Source organism: Lampris incognitus, chromosome 11 (genome assembly GCF_029633865.1).
Source record: "Lampris incognitus isolate fLamInc1 chromosome 11, fLamInc1.hap2, whole genome shotgun sequence".
NCBI lineage: Eukaryota > Metazoa > Chordata > Actinopteri > Lampriformes > Lampridae > Lampris > Lampris incognitus.
The window spans coordinates 7,920,986-7,937,241 of NC_079221.1; the positions used below are offsets into that span (position 1 = coordinate 7,920,986).

General features: G+C 46.6%; 1 protein-coding gene across 1 annotated transcript in view; it reads right to left on the reverse strand.

Annotated features, from left to right (window-relative positions):
- The window catches only part of tbl1x (transducin beta like 1 X-linked), a 34,744-nt gene that overhangs the window by 9,295 nt on the left and 9,193 nt on the right, over positions 1-16,256 (reverse strand). Inside the window, exons 2-4 of the mRNA XM_056289117.1 lie at positions 5,105-5,209; positions 4,019-4,164; positions 3,182-3,401 (exon numbers count right to left, since the gene is read on the reverse strand). Of these exons, the coding sequence (XP_056145092.1) occupies positions 3,182-3,401; positions 4,019-4,164; positions 5,105-5,162 (424 nt within the window). The 5' untranslated portion in view covers positions 5,163-5,209. The remainder of the gene's footprint in view (positions 1-3,181; positions 3,402-4,018; positions 4,165-5,104; positions 5,210-16,256) is intronic.

Here is a 16,256-nt window from a genome sequence, read left to right on the forward strand (position 1 = left end):
ATAAATTAATTAAAATTCTCAAACACACACACACACACTTATACTTCTACCTTTGTGAGGACCCCTCATGGACTACATTCATTCCCTCCCCCTTAACCCTGACCTTAACCATCAGAACTACATGCCGGACCTTAACCCCTACCTTAACTTAATCCTAATTTTATTTTATTTATTTACACCCCCCCCTTTTTCTCCCCAATTGTACCTGGCCAATTACCCCACTCTTCCGAGTCGTTCCGGTCACTGCTCCACCCCCTCTGCCGATCCGGGGAGGGCTGCAGACTACCACATGCCTCCTGCGATACACGTGGAGTCGCCAGCTGCTTCTTTTCACCTGACAGTGAGGAGTTTCGCCAGGGGGGATGTAGCGCGTGGGAGGACCACGCCATTCCCCCCAGTTACCCCCTCCCCCCCTGAACAGGTGCCCCGACAGACCAGAGGAGGCGCTAGCGCGGCGACTGGGACACACACCCGCATCCGGACTTCCCACTCGCAGACACGGCCAATTGCGTCTGGAGGGATGCCCGACCGAGCCGGAGGGAACACGGGGATTCGAACCGCCAATTCCTGCGTCGGTAGGCAACGGAATAGACCGGTGTGCCACCCGGACGCCCCTACACAACACATATCCCATTACTTCCATACGTGCCGAATGTGTATTTTTGCCCTGAGAAATGACGTGGTTAAATTCGAGCGGTGAAATAAAAATGGCGGAGAAGACGTTTTCCAAATAGATCCATTTATTTCTCACCGGCGCGCGCCTTTAAAAGGACTTTCTTAGCGGTCTAAGCATCGGCTTTGTGTCGATGCAGTTGCCCACTGGGGACGGGGGTTCGCGCCCCGGTCTCGTCAGATCCGACTATGGCCGGACTCGATGAAGCAGCGATCATTGGCAACGCTGTCTTCGGGAGGGGGGCGGAGTCGGCTTGGGTTCGTCATGTGAATGCGTCTCTGTGTGTGTCGGAAAAACAGTGGTTCGGCTTGGATTCGCCTTGTCACGAAAGTGGGGAGGCGGTCTCCTTCGAGACTGCCGACCGGAGAGATGCAGTTGGCGAACGCATGCAATACGAGGGTGGGTGTTTGAATTAAAATAGGGATCGATTGGCCACTAAATTGGGGGAAAAAAGGGAAAAAAATCAGAAATTTAAAAAAAAAAAAAGGACTTTCTCTGTCACCGCCCAATCTTGACTCGCCTGGAGTTCAGAAGCGTCATTGTCAAAGCCGAGCCAGCGCGTCACGGGGAATAAAGTCCCACCGGAGGACTCTGACAGATAAACAGACCTCTCCTCGCACCCCCCCCCCACCGAAACGCTACTCGTATACCGAGCAATCGCTTCCCGTCGCAGACGCGCGACCTCAAATTAAATTCCCCGAGGGATCTGTTGACACAAACATCCGCTCGTTTCCGGGTTCTCGGGCTTCACCTAATCTGCGCCTCTCAAGTTCCCCTCATTGAACTTTAGAGAGCGAGCGAACCGGCAGCTAATTAACTCCCGCTCCGCGAAAGCCACACGGCGGTGAGCCCTCGCACCCATTCCAACACACTCTTTGACACGAAATGACGCTCGCATCCGAGGGCTGGGTTGAGGAGCTGGACGAAATGTCCCCTTGTTTGTTACTCCCCCACCCCCAACCCAATTCTGAGCTACAACATGTATCGGGGGAACGGCGGCCGAGTCTATGCAGCCGTCGACACCAGGCAAAACACATTTGTAAACGAGCAGCCCTGCCCCTCCAAGCCTTTCAGTGTCCACCGCTCTCCCGCGTGCCGATAAACGCAGCCCGTGCACACGCATTATGAGCGGGCTTTACAACGTGTAAACGGCTTTCATAACGGTGGACACGGTTTCTCTCGCCGCAGCGCGTGACCCAAAGTGCCGAATGAAAGCAGGCCGTGGCGGTGAGGCCAGACGGCCGCTGCTTACTTTCCGATTCAGAAACTACATTCCTCCGCCCGCAGCAGCGGGTCACCGAGAACTCAGGAGTTACACGCCTTTTATTCAGTCATCGCTCTTTCATAATGTGCCCGTACAAGCGTAGCGGAGGGTACAAGAACCTCTTCGTGCGGAGTTGCACGCTCAAGGCTCGGCGTTTTCGGCTTTCGACGTTCACTGAAAAATACTCAGATTTTTTTGAAAATTTTTTTTAAAAGGAGCACATCGGTTTAAACCGATTTTCACCCGGATTTTATGTTTCCACGGATCCGAAAGTCGTTCCTGTTCGTGTGAGGTTATGCGACAGTGTCCTCTTGTGGCCGAACTCGGCGTGCTGGGCGGCTTTGTAAAATAAAAACCGAAAACGCTGAGCCTTGTGCACGCTATGTAGATGGTCCGATTCCCAGTATGAGGAGTAAGAAAAATTTGGGACCAAAACAGGTGTAAAGACCGGCGATGAATTATCAAATGACTGGACAAATCCCGAGGGGGGTTTGATTGACGTGGCAGAGATCTGATAAAACAAAGTTCCAACACTGCCATGTGTTGCTTAAAGAAGGGCTGGAAATAAATGTTAGCTAAAAATCTTCTCTGGGATCGCCGGTTCGAACCCCCGCGTTACCCCTGGCTCGGTCGAACGTCTCTACAGACACGACTGGCCGTGTCGGTGGGTGGGAAGCCGGATGTGGCTGTGTGTCCTGGTCGCCGCACTAGCGCCTCCTCTGGTTGGGAGGGGGAACCGGGGAGGGAATAGCGTGATCCCCCCACGCGCTACGTCCCCCTGGTGAAACCCCCCCTCACTGTCAGGTGAAAAGAAGCGGCTGCAGACTACCACATGCCTCGAGCCATGTGGTAGTCTGTAGCCCTCCCCCGATCAGCAGAGGGGGTGGAGCAGAGAGCAGGACGGCTCGGTAGAGCGGGGCAATTGGCCGGATACAATTGTGGAGAAAATGGGGGGGGGGGTCTTCTAACACTTCCCTTAAAGCCAGGCTGATAAAATAATCAGATTCCTGCTCTGCTTTCACGAGTCATGCACACAACAAAATGTCCTTTACCGATTCCGCCTGTACGGCCATGAGGCGAGTCTGTTACCTCCACCCTCACGTGAGGATGCACACCTCCTGCATCCAAAACCCATTTTTCACCTGACTGCCTCCTTGTCTTACCGACACGGGACTGATAGCACACGGTCAGTACACTCCCAACTCAACCTATCTCGTTCGTCCATGAGGGCAAATTCGACTTACTCATGATGTGAGTGCCGTTCTCCTCCCCGTTGACGGTGGTCTCTTCGTTCTTTGGTGTGATGGACTGGTTGCCCGAGGCGGACGCCCCTGCGCCACAGGCGGCTTGCTGCTGGGCCAGCTTGTCGCGGAAGGCCTGCTGCCGCGTCTGCACCACGTCTGGCATCACGGCGTCGATGAGGGACAGCGATTCGATCGGCCGCCCGTCGAAAACGGTGCCATCCTGCCGGGCCAACAGCGGTCAGTCGGTTATCGATCAAAAACTCGATTCGTTAACACAGATGTGATTTTAAGCCGGTCATATAATTACAGTTAGCATATCGGTGATTACCTGTGACCTGTAACTGATAGTTTGCCATTGGTCATTGTTACGTCTACTGTTATCCCTCCCCACCACACCACCACCCATATTCATATCGCTACACTGCAAAAAATATTGATCACAATAAAGCCGTTTGTCGACTGTAGCATTAAATCTGATCCGAGGGTCCATTCCAGCAAAAGTACACAACCAAATTTGTGGCAGTCGACATCTTTTGACAGCAGAACGTCGGTGTGCATGTGGCAGGCGAACGCCAGCGGCGTCGTATCCTTGGCAAAAACTTCCGTGGAGTAACAAAACGATATCTGTGCGCTTGGAACTACGGCCCGGCGAACAAGTCATCATGTTCACAAATGACAAAAGTCGCTTTCGGTAAACCTGACAGAAGCAGAGGTCGGTGTTGTGAATATTCTGACAGCGGCGGCTTTTTTTTTTGTGTTGTGTGTGTGTCACGCAGTGCTGCATCTGAATTAGCCGAGAGCTCCGGCGGCCCGGGGCCACAGAGTCTCTCTCCTCACCTCGTTGATGCTGATCTCTGCCTCCACATACTGAAGTCCCTTCTGAAGGATGGAGATGAGGGCAGCAGGGGGCACTAGTGTTCCATTGATGTTGGACTGGCTTATGTGGCTCTCGATGCCAAAGGTGAATGCTGAGTGGGAGAAACCTGAAAACAAAAAACCCATTCAAATTAATTAACTGGAGAGGGCCACGTACAAAATGTACACAAACACGCCACGAATATATTCGGGGGCGAGGCTCGAGCTGATCCAATCGATGCTGATGTTGAATGCGGAACATCAGACCACACAGAGTAACAAATATGACATTTGAGCAATTCAATAAAAGCGTGCCGCATTTCCAGGCTGACATCTCAGACGTAGCTCAATTCCAGCCCGGCAGTTTCAAAGACGGACCCAGTGCCGAGCAACTGCGTGGAGGAGCCAAGAACTCAAGAATTCATGTGAAGCCTGAAATACAGGTTAGCACTGAATGGCACGTTGGCACCGATTGGGCCTACATAAGGGAGGAAAGCAATACTCTGCAGGCATGGGGGACATTCACAATGACAGGGGTGAATAGCCCGGTTATTTCCAACAGCTTATATTACAAAACCTTCTGTGCACCAAAGCCTACCGTATACCAAATGGCAAATGACATTAATGTGCAGTCGCATAAAAACGTGAAGCCTGGGGAGCTGGATCAGCCCTATTTTTACAGGATTTTAACACAATGCTACCGGAGCCCTCTCAAATCGTCCTACTAATTGATGCTAAAATATTTTGACTACTGCCGAGAAGGGAGGGCTCCGAGTCCGGCGAGGTAGTCTTTTCAAGTCAGATCCTTTGCAATATTTACCGTGCGATATTTCTGACCCAATTTGCTATTTTTTTTTTTTTTTTTTTGTGGAAAAAATACCGTGTAAAAGTAATGCCAGCTTTTTGAGACCGGAAAAAAAAAACGCGTTGATACCTTGGACAACCAAACAACACAAATGGAAGCCATGTGAAAATCCTGCCAGGTTATGTGTAAAAGCCAAACAGAAATATTTCTGGCAGAGGGCGGCGCCGGTCTGCTCGACAGATCTTCTAGTCATTCAGACATACCTGATTCTTGAAGGTATCTGTAGACCAGGAAGTTCACTTCGTCACTGGTTATACTCATCTTAGCCCACCTAAGCGGAGGAGGTACGAAGGAAGGCTGGGCTCACTCTGAAAGATTAAAAAAAAAAAAAAAAAAAAAAGGCAGGGAATTGTGAGATTGTTAATTACGCCCAGGTCCTGAGAGATAATATGTAATAGGTACATTTGCATAAGAATATGTCTCAGCAGGCTTTTATATCATTTTGACAAATGACAAATCCATCATACTCCAATAGAAATAGATGTAACCACCGAACACAGCAGGGCTCTGCCTTAATACAGTGGTTGCATGGGGATAGCAATGCCAATGCACTTAAACACAAAGGTGCATGCACACACAAATATACGAGCATGCATGTGCACACACACACACACACACAAACACACACACACACCCACAATGACCCAGTCCTATAACCTCTATTAGTATGTGCTTCCTCTTGTTCCTCCCATTGTTGCATGAGTCCATGCTCTTACTTTGTCACTGACTCGGTCACTTAACCTGCCAATCCATCTCTAGCACCAGCGCTCAGTATTTCCAGCCTCTTTCCTCTGGCCTAATGCCAGCATCTGTATCCATTTGGCTTCCACTTAGAAGTGGATGGCACCTCCCATTAGTGACCTAGCCAACCATCTAGATGGAAGCGGGTCTTATAAGGCGACGGGGGTGTTAAATGCTGGTCTTACTGGTTTGTTCTGCTGGTGAATTACAGAGAGCACGGGGCTAATTCGCCTCACAGAGGCTGAACCGACTTTCTGTTTAAGACTACTATCAAAAATGAGAATAGAATAAAATAAAACTGCTTCATAGCCACCACGTTAACATGTCAGCTGGGTCTGTTTCTATCTGGAGAGAGCTAGACGAACCTAAATGCTGTTTAGTTTTTTTTTTTTTTTTTTTTTATTAAATCCATCAAGTTTTCACCCTCAGGCTCGGCACTTCTGAGAATTATATATAGTTCATTTTCTGATGGCCCATATATTCCCATTAGCAGTGGGACGGGAAGCAAAAATATGCAGGTGAAAAGCATGAATCTGCAACGCAGCTACACACGAGTCCCATCCAGGGTTTAGATAACATTTCAAAAACAACGATAAACTATCGAGATTATGAGCCGGCTGCCAAACCCGATTCAAAAACGCACACTGCGAGCCGACAATGAATCAACCACTTCCTGGCCCACCTGTGGGACGTAAACTGCGAGATTTTGTCTAGACTACACGAAGAGGAAAGAAAAAGTCGGGGGGGGGGGTCTGGGGTGGGGGGGGGGTTTAAGGTCGACAGTGCGGGTCAGAAATGAAGAACGCATGCTTTTCTGTCCTCCATTACAAACACTTCCAGGGCTCGCTCGAGTTCCCCTATGGTAGCATAGCAACAAGCAGGATCCAGCAAAAATAAACAGAGAATAGTGTTGTCCCAATTACCAGTGGGCACACCGCCAGAGGGGTTGAACATGTTACTCAACATAAATTATTCACTCCTTCACCTTGGGATATTCTTTCAGTTGGACTCTAAGCTTTATTGTGCCGTAGCAGACATGCTACGGCCTGGAAAGAAACGACCTCTGGAAAAAAAAAAAAATCCTCTGCCGGAGCCAGAGAGTGTGAACTTCCTTATGATTTTTTTTTTTCCGACAGAAAGAGATGGCGCTATCTGATTGAATCCGGTGTGAGAATAGACATCACACAAAGACAGTTTTCTGCAGCAACGGCTGGAATACACACAATGCAGCGCCGAAGAAATATCACTATAAATAAATAAATAAACTATGTATATATATATATATATATATATATATATATGTATAAATATGCACAGATATGTATTTATATGTACTGGCTACATCACTGGTTTCGGCTTAGCGGTTCTAGTTTCTCTCTCATCCTATCTGAATGGCCACTGGTCGGCAGGATAAATCAGTGGGTATGCAGTTGAAAGAAAAACAAAAAACAACAACAAAAACAAAAAACCACTCAACACTAGAAGACGAGGGCTCTTTACGGTCATCCGCCGGCAGCCAAAACACTCCAGGCTACAGTTCAGCCTTTTTCACTTCGGCCACGGTCCCCCCCCCCCCCCCGCGCACTACCACCCTGCTTCTCTTTGGCTAATTAGGTAACATAGTAGGGGTGTGGGGGTGGGGGGGGGGCTTGGAAGGGCTATCCGCATCAAAGCCGAGAGCCGCTGCTCCCATGGTCCCACCACTACATACCAACCGACTGGAAACATAATTAACTGGCAGACGGGAGGGGCTCGAGTCCCGATGGGGGGAAAACAGCAGCAATAATCCCCATATCAGATGGGCCCGTGATGCCACCATCCATTACACCGCTCCCCGGGCATCAAGGCTTCCTTTGACAAAACGTCACCTCTTCCAGGGAATCGCACCGAATCGCTCTCGTCTCCCTGCTGCCTGGGAGGCTTATCCATTGTCAAGTGATGAGACGGAGAGGAGTTTGAAGACATCATCCATGTCATGTAAAGCTCCGGTACATTACGGTAACAGTCGGCGCATTTGCAAACACGCGTAATGCATCAGCACTGATGTGCACACTAGGTGTCTGACTACTTGTGGTAAGGGCGGGGGAGGGGGGAGATAGCAATTGGTACCAGTCTCAAAAGGAAAGTGGCACCTGAGCAAACAAATGGAAGTCCGCCATGCAGATGTGTAGAACGTTCTGGCTTTAATCAAACAGGTAAAATCAAATATGACGGGTAAGTATTAATGACAGAGGTCTATTAATCAGTAAAAATAATCTTAAATTGTCAAACTTAAACGTATTGGAAATAAACAAATATAACGTGTAAAACATTAGTAGCTCCTTCGGTCGAGCGGTGAGCGATGTCACCTCGTGGTGCAGTACAACCCTGGTTCGAATCCCGCAGCAGGCGGAAATACGCTCGGTTACACTAGCTTCTATGCCCTGTGATGGCCAGGCGGCCTGTCCAGGGTGTCTGCCCGCCTGCTGCCCAATGACTGCTGGGATAGGCTCCAGCATCCCCCGCAACCCTGAGAGCAGGATAAGCGGTTGGATGATGGATGGATGGATGGACATCAGTAGCCATTTGTCTCTCCATTATCATGACAGTTACTTAAATGAACACACAAACGCATTAGAAATTAATCACACATAAACATAGTAAGAATTAACCACACACATACACATTAGCAGCCTCATACTTCATACGTCTCTTGCTGAGCTAAACGCGATTAAATTCATGCCATGTATGTTGTACCTCTGCTGGCCACATGCCACTTGGTGCCGACCGCCGAGGAAACAGAGTTCAGCTAGCTGTGCACCAATGAGCAAAATAATGGTTCCAAAACACTCAACATTCTATTATTTTTTTTGGGGGGGGGGGGGGGGTCCGGTTTTTTCTCCCCAATTGTATCCGGCCAATTACCCCGCTCTTCCGAGCCTTTCCGGTCGCTGCTCCACCCCCTCTGCCGATCCGGGGAGGGCTGCAGACTACCACATGCCTCCTCCCATACATGTGGAGTCACCAGCCGCTTCTTTTCACCTGACAGTGCGGAGTTGCGCCAGCGGGGGACATAACGCGTGGTAGGATCACGCTAACCCCCCCCCCCACCCCCCACCCCGAACAGGCGCCCCAACCGACCAGAGGAGGTGCTAGTGCAGCGACCAGGACACATACCCACATCCGGCTTCCTGCCCGCATGAACGGCCAATTGTGTCTGTAGGGACAGCCGACCAAGCCGGAGGCAACACGGGGATTAAAACAACACGGGGATTAAAACCGGGATCCCTGTGTTAGACCCGGAATAGACCACCACGCTACCCAGATGCCCCATCAACATCCTATTTCTACTACTTACAACTACAGCTAAACCATTCTGCCACATAATGGCTTTCCTAGTGTAAACTACTAATAAGACACGTTAGTCGAATCGAATCCCGCACCAGGCGGTTGTTTTCTTGCCCGGTGCGGGATTCGATACGGGGTGTACTGCACCACAAGGCGACATCACTAACCGCTCGGCTAAAGGGTCAGACCCGTTAGCTAGGGACTAACGTGTCTTATTAGTAGTTTACACTAGCATACTTTGCTAGTAACACTGTTAGCTAGCTAGCATACTGAAATTGGTGTATTAGCTCACTGAATAAACAAATTTTTGCTGCAATTCACTTCACTAAACAGTTTCTACATTCACTACAATAACTTCTGAATTAGTCTACGCATTGGACAACACGTGAACGATTATTATAAGTGAGTTTCACCGTTTACAAACCCGAGCAAGCGAATGTAAATACGACATATGCAGATGTGTAGAATATTCTGGTAATCTCTCACGTTTCCTACCTACTTAACCAGAACCAGAGACATTCAATTTGTGGGCGTAGTCCGCTATATACAGGACTAACTGCGCAATGGCACCGAAACGACTCCGCAGATCTAATCAGTGAATAGTGAAAATGAATCTGGTAAATAAATAAACATACATTTTGAAAGGAAAATAAAAAATGAAATAGAAGGGTGTCTGTTTTTATAACCCAATATTTTCCAGTCCTCTACACCCCCCCTTTTTTTTTTAGGGTTGGCATCTACACAAGCTTTCCTTCTTGGCATCTACACTGTCTCTTCTTTATGTCAGTCATCTAGTATATCAATACAGGTACCATTTGCCACCAGGGGTTTTTAACAGAGAGTACTCTTTGCATCTCAATTATGACAAAAGGCTAGCACAAGGTGTTTTTCTACACGCACTCTACCAGGGTCTCATTGACAAAAGCAGTAACGTCAAGAGAGACATTAAACCTTACATAGTTGACCTTTTTGTGACTTGATGACTTTATTTTAGAGCAGGTTACTAAATCAGCTACTGAAAAAACAGACAGACAGGCGCGCTTAGGGACGGTACCCGAATCTAAACTTCTGACAGTTAGCGCATCACAGACACAAGAAAACAGGGAGTCTGCTTTGAGTTTCCTCAGAGGAAAGTAGAAGGGAAAGTTCAAACAAATTGCACCGTTATAACGGAACTGACAGCTCAGGTTTCAGTGCTAACCACGAACCTTGAGAAGATGACAAAGCTGGCTGAGGGTACAGTACAGAACCAGGTTAATCTGCCACTCACAAGCATTAGGCCTCCAGACAAAACTGACAGTAAATGCAAATGTGATGAACGTGTCAAACAAGGAAATCAGAGTTGCTCTCATTGCTTCCGCTGTGGTCAAGCGGGACATAGAGCAGTTGGCTGCCTCAGCAGCAAAATCTAAGAGGGAAGAGTACAGCAAAGAAGGGAGAAAAAGGGCAGCTTCCATCCAAAACTCCTATCAAGTGGACTTCCGAACATCAGGCCATAGTGTCAAGGTTCGTGAACATGCTCACTCATCCACCAATACTGGCCTACCCAGACTTGACCTCCCGTTTGTCTTACATACTGATGACTCCAACGAAGGTCTTGGTGCAATCCTTTACCAACATCAGGGCGGCAAGTTGCGTGTCATAGCATATGGATTGAGAACTCTGACCCCCGCAGAACACAACTACCATATGCGCTCAGGAAAATATGAGTTTTTAGCGCTCAAGTGGGCAATCTGCGACAAGTTCAGAGACTACTTATACTATGCACCAACTTTTACCATATACACCGACAACAATCCATTGACCTATGTGTTTAGCTCAGCCAGACTTAATGCTGCGGGGCATCGCTGGGTTGATGAGTTGGCCGATTTCCACTTTGATATTAGATAGACCTGGCAAGGCAAATGCAGACACCCTATCCCGGACGAGCCCCCGAAATGTTACTGGTCTCAAAAGGAAAATGGCACCTGAGCAAACAATTGGAAGATGAGGGTATGAATGTCTCATCTCCTTAACATCTGCAAAATGATAGCGAGCCTGAAGGTCAACCGGGACGACACACCAGCCTTGGACACACCCAGCAATGACAGAGATGAGTGTTGTTGAACCATCAGTTACAGAATATGTACCTCACATATGTTGCAGCACTGTTGCCTCGCAGAGCTCAAAATACATGGTGGTGTAATCTGATTCAGGTTCAGATGTGAGTTACAGCAGTGTTTGCAAGCCAATCAACAAGGGGTTGAAAGAGGGGTTTTCAGAATCAGAAATCATTCCCTCAGTGCTGAAAATGATAAAACCAGGCACGTTTAGAGATATGTTGGTCAACAAGGATGATCTCACTTTAGCTGAGTTAAAACGGTTCCTAAAATCACACATGAGAGACAAAAGCAGCACAGAGGTTTTTCGGGAGCTCAGTAATGCTAAATAGCAGGACAGAGACACTCCACAGCAGTTTGTATAGCAAACTATGGGGTTAAAACGGAGAGTAATCTTTGCATCTCAGCAGAGTGGGTCAGAGCTCAATTATGAATAAAGGGTAGTACAAGGTGTTTTTCTAACTAACTGTGTAATGGCACCCACACTAGACTCTCAATGTGCAGATCTAATCAGTGAATAGTGAAAATGAATCTGGTAAGTAAATGAACATAAACTAAGAAAGGAAAATAAAAAAAAAATGAAACAGAGGGGTGTCTGTTTTTATAATCCAATATTTTCCAGTCCTCTACACTGACTACTACGAGGAGTAGAGGTAACGAAGGCATGAGTTTAAATACTTGGGGTCAACTGTCCAAAGTAACAGGGAGTGCAGGCAGGGTGGAGTGGGTGCAGAAGAGTGTCAGAAGTGATTTGTGACAGAAGGGTACCAGCAAGAGTTAAAGGGGAGATTTACAAGATGGTTTGTGAGACCAGCTATGTTATATGGTTTGGAGACTGGCACTGACGAAAAGACAGAGGGCGGAGCTGGAGGTGGCAGAGTTGACGGTGCTAAGATTTTCATTGGGAGTGACGAATAAGGACAGGATTAGGAATGAGTATATTAGAGTGAGAGTTCAGGTTGGTCGGTTTGGAGACAAAGCAAGAGAGACAAGATTGAGATGGTTTGGACATGTGTGGAGGAGAGATGCTGGGTATATTGGGAGAAGGATGCTGAATATGGAGCTGCCAGGGGAGAGGAAAAGAAGAAGGCCAAAGAGGAGGTTTATGGATGTGGTGAGAGAGGACATGCAGGTGGCTGGTGTGACAGAGGAAGATGCAGAGGACGCAAAATGAAACAAAAACCCTCGGTATGAATTCACTTTGTATTTTTGTGTCGATTGTCTTTCATCCTGTGACAGACAGCCCTTTGTCACCACAACCGTTTGGTTTGGTGTGATATCACGCAATAGCCTTCCCTGTTCACCCAATCAGCACTGGGTTATGTGTGCAGCCTTGCAGAAACAACCACCGCCATTGAGAACGCCGTTACCCAGAATCCCCTTCTCTGCACCTCTGAAGAAGCAAGTCTTGGCCTTAAGAAAGAGAGACACTGCACCACCAGACGCCAAGTACTGCTTCTGACAACATACAAGGCCGCTAACCACAACAAACACTGCTTAAACAGAAATATTCACAGATAAATAATTTACTTGGAATGTACACCGTAGCCCCTCTTCCCATCTATGCCAGAACAAACGCTCATCCATTTGCCACGGGAGTACATTGGTCTATGTGCAACTCCACCGGACAGTCTAGTGATTTGGGTGCTGCATTCAAAAATCCCTTCAACGATAAGAGCAGACCAGTAAAAGCAGATGCATGTGTCATTTGCTCTGAAAATATTTTTACGCGTTAACACAATAAAAAACAAAACAAATAGAAATCCTGGACTTTTTAAGTGTGCATTGAGCTTATACTGATTATGGAGACAGTTCATTCCTGCAATCTAGTTTTACAAGTACTTTTTACATGCTCTAAGTTTTATGTTTCCTTTTTTATTCTCCCAAGTACTTTCATTTATCAGTACTTGTTCCCCAATCGTGTATTGAGTCAGCAAAACAAGAATTTCATTATGAATAATTGTAAATTTGCTTTCATATATGACAAACAAACTTGAAGCTTGATGCAATCACTCAGTAGTACCTTGAAAAATACACGTGGTTGTGCATGGGTATCAGAAATACTTTCAAATAGTCTCAACAAGTTTGTCTCATCCGCTTCCCCGGCGCGCCGCATCATAACACATAACGGGAAAACACACTTGTCAGGATTATCATTATAGTCCATCGTTACCAGTGGTATTTTAATCATTGATCAATATTAGGAAATGATCTGTGATAAAAACCAATCATAAAACACGAATACATGCAAGGTTGTTTGTGCAACCATCTATAAAACCATAAACGATTTTACTCTATAACGTATTAGACGAATGTGGAAGCATACTCACAACTGTTATTCTGGCGTGCATCGCTAGATTTGAACTTTGGAAACCATTAAAAGCAAAGTTAATGAGCGACATTTTGAGACCAATTCCAGGTAGACGCTCACATTACTCACACCAAAAGGGCTCATCAAGCGCCCCCCCCATCTCAATTAAAGTGATGAATAAGTGTAAACTGTAGCATCAACAAAGGCGTGCAGGCGATAAAATGTCACAAGCAGTTCATACGCTGCAGTTCAAACAGTAATGTTCCCATTACTGTAATAAATAAATAAATAAATAAATTCATGCATCAATGTGCCGTTTTTTTTTGTTGTTTTTTCTTAGCGTATCAAATCGCATTGGTATCAACACATTTCCATTTCACGTGCAAAAGTGTTGACTGCTGCAGACGCAGGCGGACGGTGAACAGGAGTGACAACTGGTCACCTCCTATTGGGGTAGTGATGAGCATCGCTACCATGATCCCTGGGTCCATTAACGTCATCTTTACCAAGTTTACCGCACGGTGACAGCAATTACTTGACAGTGCAAACCACACCAGCAGCTTCTCAGCTCTCCACCTATCCTTGCACCTGAGTGGTACATGGCCTGTGGCTACGGTCAGAGCACGGGGGAAAAATAAGTCTGTAAATACTCCAGCAATTATACCGGGCTCACATTACATGTCGACCCCGTGGGATAGCGAAAAGCCGCCCACAACCGCTACAATGCACCGGACTGAACTTGGCACACCAACAGATTCCAGCATCATGACTCTTCCTTGGTAGAAGGAAGGCGCAAAAAAACATACTATAGCACGCCATATGGCAGTTCGTTAGATCGACGACACCCCCAAAAAGCAACGCCAGCGACTTCATAAAGAATTATTTGATGCACGCCATTATGAACGAGTTGCTACCCAAAACAAAGGGGAAAATAAAGAAGCTGGTATTCAAAACCCCCGTGTGTTCTTTCGAAACGACGACACTCATAAGAAGCAGCTGTTCAAAACCCGTGGTGATGTCGGTAGTAACCCAGACACGGGGGTGGGTGAGTGTGTGTGGGTGGGGGGGGGGGGGGTGTTGCAGTACATTGATCATGTGCTTTTTAATTTTGAAAAACTTCCAACAAGGTAGGCCATTTAAGACTCTCTCTTACAAGATTATTGTCAAATTAAAAGTGATATCTACATTCTTTAGCTCAAGTGAACCACTTCCTATTCATTTTTTCCTCGTCCCCTCTTAATGTGATGTGTAATTTAGCAGACCATTTTGCAGGATATTATGCAGTCTAAAGATTATGCCCGGGGTGGTGCCTGACCAAGAAATTCCAAATTTAACCACTGGAAACACCAATCACACCGTTGGGATTCATTTTCAACCTTCACAAAACTCAAAAGTCTACTGAAGACTTTATTCGTGACTTAGCAGAAGTCAAGTACATTTACAATAATGTGGCTTGAATCGTTTATTTCGACAAGACTTGGAGGTGGAAGATGCAGCATTCCTCGTGCCATTTAAGCCATGTGCACTTCTTCTACGGCTGTGCATGATCCCAGGTCACTGTACAGTCAGGGCAATGCCGCACAGTTCTGAAGGAATAGCGCTAATTGGTACAACGCAATCAAGAAGGAGATGGCATGAGCAGACGCCAAAGACCACGACTGCAGAACGAGAACACGCTGCCGTCTCAGATGAGTCTGACTTCCCTTGTGTGTTGCAACCAAACATCTTCATAGCACAACTGTATACAGTCCTACTACAAGAGTACGGCGTGTACATGGGTAACATTTTGGTAAATAGACTTCATCCATCCATCCATTACCCTGCTCTCAGCGTCGCGGGGATGCTGGAGCCTATCCCAGCAGTCATTGGGCGGCAGGCGGGGAGACACCCTGGACAGGCCGCCGGGTCATCGCAGGGCCTAAATAGACTTTTGCATTGTTAATATGCTTTAATCTGAATAAAGATATGGATTATGTCTCAAGAAAAAAAATCTAGCATTGCAATCCAAAGTAAACGTTTTCTTAGACACACCCTGCTTAAAGTGACTGGTATATCAACATATATTAACAATAAATGGACTTTTGCATTGTTAATATATGTTGATATACAAGTCGCTTTAAGCAGGGTGCGTCTAAAAAAAAACGTTTTCTTTGGATTGCAATGCTAGAATTTTTTTTCTTTAGACATAATCCGTATCTTTACTCAGATTAAAGCAAGCACACTCAACGGCATTAAATCTTGCCCAAAACAATGTAGCAATAAATAACTAAAGGGGCCGTCACAATTTGAATTTGCATGGAAACGCGAGAAAGCTGTCGGGAGAGAGTATCAAAGGGAAAAATATCATTTTTTAAACATGCCGGCGAGATCTTGGAATCATGATTGCTCCTTGACTAGCCACCACTTAGTGTAATTAATCTCTACACCCACAGCTATTTTACATTCACAGGGGCGCTCATCATTATAATCAAATATCATAATTAGCCTAACCTTTATATCATAAATCAGTGGGCAGGCTTGTATCAGGGCTGTGGAGTATTCCCACAGTGAAAAGGGTCTCGAAGCTCAGTGTTTGGCGGAAAATGAATGTAATGAGAGGGTATGTTTCGACCACAAGAGCTGCTTTTTTCGCTAGCTGATCTGCCCTAAAAATAGACGGTTCGCTCAGAGAGAGAGACGCCAAACGGCTCACCCGGATTCTTTAGAAGATAAATCAATCAATTTGAGTCCCACCGCAAAACAAATAAATAAATTAAACAAGAATAATCACCAAAATCAGCTAACAAAGAGAGTCGTTAACCGGGTTTCGTACAGCAGCTTCACGACCACCCGTCACATCTCAGCCACCTTAATCTTACAACAAGATTATTTTTTGTT